Below are 6,335 nucleotides of genomic sequence, written 5' to 3' on the forward strand. Positions count from 1 at the left end.
ATAACCCCTTCCCAGGGAGATGGACAACAGAAAAGTGGGTAAAGGGAGACATCAGGCAGTATAAAACATGAAAAAATAATAAGTTATAAATTATCAGGTTTCATGGGGGAGGGAGGGGGATAAATGAGAAGCCGATACCAAGGACTCAAGTAGAAAGAAAATGTATTGAAAATGATGATGGCAACAAATGTACAAAGGTGCTTGAAAGAGTTGTATGAGCCCCCAGTAAAATGGTTAAAAAAGAAAGAAAATTATGATGGAAACTTATGTACAAATGTGCTTGGTGCAATTAATGTATGCATTGTTATAAGAGCTGCAAGAACCCCCAATAAAATGACTTATTAAAATAAAGAGAAAAAAAAGAAAGAAAACATTCATGCAAGAGGGGAAACCAAGCCTTCCCCCCCATTGTCTCGGAGGTTATACAATTTGGGGCATCACCCTCTGGGGCATCACCCCAGAACCCCCTTGGTCATCTCAACGGCAGTCCGAGAGGATGGGGGTCATCCCATCGCACCCCATGAACTAGGGCAGCACTGCTGTGTACAAGCGAGGACATCAGCATGGCCTCAAATCACCATCTGGCTTTGTGTCAGCTGACAAGAGCTGAGGGGCCGCAGCCCCAGTTCACAGAGGACAAGTTAAGGTGAGACCCTCCCTATGCTGAGGCACCCCAAAGTCAAATGCTCACAGGGCGGTACAAGGGATACAATGTGTAGAGCTCTCCAGGAACGACACAGTGGGCCCTGGGAGGCGAAGGTGCTTCTACGACAGTGAAGTCTACCAGCCGCCCCACTAATTTGTATTCTGATCGAAAGGAAAGGATAGGCTCGGTGGAACCTGAAGCCCTCAGTGCGCATGAAGGGCCCCTGGATTAATAACCACAACAACGATCTCAAGCAGGCCACAGTCACAAATGCGACGTAGGACTGGGCCGCATTTCACTGGGCTCTCAGAAGGGGCTTCAGAAAGTTCATGGGGAAATTCTATTGTCTTTTCATTCTGTTTTTTCCATGAACTTCCTGAAGCCCCTTAAGGTCACCAGGAAGTAGGATTGACTCCACAGTAAGCAATAACAACAGTTGTTAAAACACCTGGCCCCGGTAGGCCTTCTGTTTATTTAGTCCCTTCTGAATGCCCGTGGAGACTCAAGCAAGCGAGGGGCGAGGGTGTTAATGAATCAACAACAGTGAGCACCTTCCCTAATCCCACGGGCCCGCCATGAAACGGAGCAGCGACCGAATCCGGTCAATCGGGAAGGCTTGATGGCTCAGACGAGATGAAGCTGCCTTCTAGGAGAACATTAGCCCGGCACTTAAGAACTGGATGTTCAGATCATGAAAATGTGGGCTTTAAAACACCAAAAACAAGTTTTTATAGCTACACCCAGTAAAAGAATCTGCAGCTACGCCTGTGAACTCATCCATCCGGCTCCAAACTAAGCGGTTTACAGGATGAATGCCTAACGAGCACTGTACCGTAACAGAGGCAGAAATAGTCCTCCACTGCTCTCCGGAGCATCTCTGTCTCTCCTGCGTCCGCCTGAAGCCCGTTCTCAGGGCACAGAGGTTTCCTCTCCTGCAGTCCTTCAGCAACACCTGTGGATGGACAATTGGCACAGCGTCAGTGTCTGCCCTGCTGTCTGTCTGTTCTTGGAAGAAAAAACATTAAAGAGGAATATTCATGACACAAGCTCTTGTCACAAATCTTTTTTTTTTTAATAGAAAAGGGATTTGCGAGGACCAGTGTAATAGGGGTTAGTGGTCATTCCTGGAGAATCTACTGATAAAGGACTACAAAGTTCCTTATCTAATCTTTCGAATGGTTGTCACTGTGATCTATTTTGTGGTTGTTAGAGGCTGTTGGGTCAGTTCTGATTCAACCTTGTGTGTCACGAAGCCCTGCCTGGCCCGGCAGCATCTTCACAATCCTGCCTAGGTTTGAGCCCCCGGTTGCAGCCACTGGGTCGGCCCGTCTCCCCCCTTTCACTGTCCTTTCTCCAGGACATCCTTCCTAATGACACGTCCAAGGCATGAGAGATGAAGTCTCACCGTCCTTGCTTCTGTCTCTACGTCTTCCAAGACAGGTTTGCTTATTCTTCTGGCAGTCCATGCTGTATTTAAAATTCTTAGCCAATGTTCACTCTTCTTTATGAATGAGCAGCTTCTGCATGCACATGACGTGATTGGACCTGACACTGGGGCTTAGGTCAGGCACTCCTTAGTCTTCAAAACTGCCTTTTGCTTTCTAAGCCATTAAAGGTCTGATTTCTGGACTGTTGCTTTCATGGGTATTGATCACTTCCACCTTTTCTCTGTTTATCGAGATGTTGCTTATTGTGAAGATTTCTGTTTTCTTTCTATTGTGACGTAATCCAGGGTCTTTGCTCTGTATCCATAACTATGTCAACTCACCTTCATGGGTAAGCCCTTCAAGTCTTCCCTGTGTTCGGCAAGGTTATGTCCTAGGCAGAGTGCAGGTTGTCATAGAGGCTACGTTCAATTCTCACACTGTGTTCTTCACGCAGCCCGGCTTTCTTGGATTATTTACTCAGCACACAGATTGAATTAGTCTGGTGTAAGGATACAACCCCAATGCACCCTGATTTTAAACCACATAGCACCCCCTTCTTCTGTTTGAACTACTTCCTCTTGGTCCATGTATTGGTCCCACATGAGCACAATGAAGTGTTCTGGAATTTTCATTCTTTGCAATGTAATCTATACTTTGTTATGATCACACAGTTGAATGCCTTGGCACAGTCAATAAAACTCAAGTGAACATCTTCCTGGTGTTCTCTGCTTTCAGCCGAGGTCCATCTGATATCAACAATGATATCCCTTATTCCACATCCATTTTTGAACCTGGTTTGAATTTGACAGTTCCCTATCAATGTACTGCAATCATTAAAAAAATTATCTTGAGTAAAATTGAACCTGTTTATGATAGCTATAATACTGTTTGATAATTTTTACATTCTGTTGGATAACTTTTCTTTGGACTTGGCACGAACATGGATCTCTTCCAGTTGATTGAGATCCAGGGAGCTGGATCTAGCACAACGGCTAGAAAGCACCTCCACTGACTGGATCGGACAACGCCATTGTTCAAGAGCAAAATGCAGATTCTCTTCTGATAGTCACTGTTGTCTTTCCATTCTTTCCAGACTGCTAAAACTGACCTTGGGCTTCATCATATTAGTGACTTTGAAGTCTTACAACAGTTTCTCTGGTCTTTAGCCTTTAGAGTTCAAAGCTTCAAACCTACTCTTGAGATAGATGGTTTTAAAAATCAAATGGACCCTTTTTTGGCTCTTGTGGACTTGTTTTAATTGTCTTCATCTTCAACTTGAACTTGCATATCAGCAATTGACAGTCTGTTCTGAAGGAAGCCTCTGGTTTTGTTATGACTGATGATATATTTTTAAAAAATAAATTTATTGGGGCTCATACAATACACAGATCAATTGTGTAAAGCACATCTATACATTTGTTGCCCTCATCATTCCCAAAATTTGCTTGCCTCTTGGGTTTCCGGAATCAGCTCATTTTCCTCCCCCCCCCTCCCTTCGCCCGCCCCCCTCCCCCATGCACCCTTGATAATTTATAAATTATTATTATATCTTATATTACACTGCTCGGCGTCTCCCTTCACCTACCCCTCTGCTGCCCATCCCCCAGAGAGGAGGTTATATGTAGCTCCCTGTGATCCATTCCCCCTTTCTACACCCCCCTTCCCCCCTGGTATCGCCACTGTCACCCCTGGTCCTGAGGGGTTCATCTGTCCTAGGCTCCCTGCGTTTCCAATTCCCATCTGTACCGCTGTGCATCATCTGGTCTAGCCAGGTCTGCAAGGCACAATTGGGGTCCTGGTAGTTGGGGGAGGAAGCGTTTAAGAACTAGAGGAAGGTTGTGGGTTTCATTATTGCTATACTGAACCCTAAGTGACTCATCTCCCCACATGACTGATGATATTAAATTTCTCCTTTGCCTCAACTTCCCACAGATGTAGCTGATCTTATTCCTAGACATTCTATCTGGAGAGGTCTATGTGTGTGTTAGACAAGGTTCTCTAGAGAGATAAAACCAAATTGCTGATAATATATTTATTTATAAAGATACTTAGATATATAATATAAGTAATGAACGGTCAAATTATAAAGCACTACAAATGGCTCACTGCAACTCACTCCAGTGAGAGAGAATTGTGAGAGACTAGCAGTCCTTCAAGTCTAGGCTGCTGCCCGATCTTCCTCTACTTATAGAGAGAGCTAGGCTATGTCAGCACAGCAGCCAATCACAAGGCAGGTCACCAACTGCCAGCCAGGTCACTAATCACCAGTCCCCAGCTCCAGAGATGTCTTAAAGGGACCTCAACTTACAGCGACACAGTCCACAGGCTAGGCATCCCACAGGTAGTGTACCCTTTAAATTGAGGCACAGAACAAGCAAGGCAGCCGCACACTGGTCCGATAATCACAGAGCGAGAGACAAGAAAGACAAGGCTCACCAAGCTATTTATCTCTCTGCCCTTCAGTTAATCCTACTTGTGTTTATTGGCCAGGCGGGCACAATAAACTATCTCAATGTGTATAATCACCAATTCAATGTTGTTGAAAAAAAAGTATTTGCAATGAATGCCATTGGTCTTGCAAAATTCTATCATATGAGTTCCAATGTCATTTCTGTCACCAAGGCTGTATTTCTATTTATTTATTTATTTATTTTAATTTAAGGCTGTATTTTTCAACTGCTGACCTTTCTTCTTTGTTTCCAATCACCAGTAATTATGACTGCATTGTGACTGCATGTTTGATCAAGTTCAGACTTGCTGAAGTGTTTGAAATCTCCAATTTCCTCATCGTTGATATGAATGGTCGGCATGTTAAGTTTCAGTAATAGTTGTACTGAATGGTCTTCCTTGCGGGCATCTAGATACTATTACATACAGCCTGTACTTCCAAATTGATCTGGAAATAGTTTTTTGGATGATGAATGTGATATCATTCCTCTTGAATTGGTCATTCTCAACATAAGAAACCGTATGACGGGGTCACGCTGACCGATGCCAGTCCATTTCAGCTCAGCAAAGCCTAGGGTATTGCTCTTGATCATTTCTGTATGACTTCCAATGTTCCTAGAGTCATACTTCTGCTAGCTCACACTCAGATACGAGTGGGTGTCTGCAACTGTTTCTTTTCAAGTGAAGGTCTCAAAGGCTCTGTACCTTCCACATCGGTCATGCGCTCTACTTGGAGGAGCAGCTCTCCAGTGCTGTTTGGAATGCCCCGCAGCCTGAGGCCTCTTCTATCTCAGACCAGGTCCCACTGCTGCTCATAAGGCTTTCACTGGCCAGTGTTTGAGAAGTCAATCGCCACAGTCCTTTCCCATGATCTGTTTTTGTCTGGAAGCTTCTCGGAGACCCATCCATCAGGGGTGGCCCTGCTGCCGTCACAGCAACACACAAGCCACCAAGCGTGACTAACTGCCAGCCATGCGGTGGTGATCCCACCCAGGGAGATCTTACGAGAGCTCGATGCTCATGGCAGACGCTCTTTCTAGGTAACTAAACCACTGTTTGGTTTCAAGAAAGCTTCAGGGGGACATTTCTGGTTGAAGGTATAAAGATTATCTTGGCAGCAGTTTCAGTGGTTCGAGAAATAGTCGAAGCTTGAAAGAAAATTGTTTTACAACCGCATCCCATTCGTCATACAACAGAAAAGCAACAATCATTGCATAGGAAGGCAATCCCCATTGAACGCATTCAAAATGCCTCCCCAGCCGTCAACTGCTCTACCGAAAGCTTAGCCTGGGACGGACAGCACACAGGAAACGTTTCACCGGGGAAAGTGAGGCTGGAATGCCACAGAACGGCCTTGTGCTTGGAGTGGAACAAGCAGCCACCCAGCAGGGAAGCAAATGAGCCCACATGGAGGAAGCACACCAGCCTGTGTGATCATGAGCTGTCGATGGGAGCAGGTGTCAGGTATCTAAAGATCCAAAACAAACTATTATATCGATGTGAAAGAGGCGGGGTGGGAGTGGAGACCCAAAGCCCACATCTGTAGACAATTGGACATCCCCCCACAGAAGGGTTACAAGGAGGGGACGATTCAACCAGGGTGCAGTATAGCACTGACGAAACACCCACCATTCCTCTAGTCCCTGAATGCTTCCCCTGTCCCCCCACTACCATGACCCAGTTCTACCTTACAAATCCGGCTAGACCAGAGTACATACATTGGTACAGATAAGAGCTCTCAGCTCATGGAATCCAGGACAGACAAAACCGTCAGGAGCAGTAGTGGGAGTAGCGATATTATGTGGGTAGGGGGA

The 6,335-nt window shown here is 45.4% G+C and overlaps 1 protein-coding gene across 2 annotated transcripts in view; it reads right to left on the reverse strand.

Annotated features, from left to right (window-relative positions):
• Positions 1-6,335, reverse strand: part of LOC101659839 (general transcription factor II-I repeat domain-containing protein 2B) — a 60,251-nt gene that overhangs the window by 26,377 nt on the left and 27,539 nt on the right. For both annotated transcript variants that reach the window (XM_045283883.1, XM_045283882.1), the window contains one exon: positions 1,479-1,598. In XM_045283883.1, coding sequence (XP_045139818.1) covers positions 1,479-1,598 — 120 coding nt within the window. The remainder of the gene's footprint in view (positions 1-1,478; positions 1,599-6,335) is intronic.

This window comes from Echinops telfairi, unplaced genomic scaffold (genome assembly GCF_000313985.2).
Source record: "Echinops telfairi isolate 266 unplaced genomic scaffold, ASM31398v2 ScPeMD7_5;HRSCAF=22, whole genome shotgun sequence".
Lineage (NCBI taxonomy): Eukaryota > Metazoa > Chordata > Mammalia > Afrosoricida > Tenrecidae > Echinops > Echinops telfairi.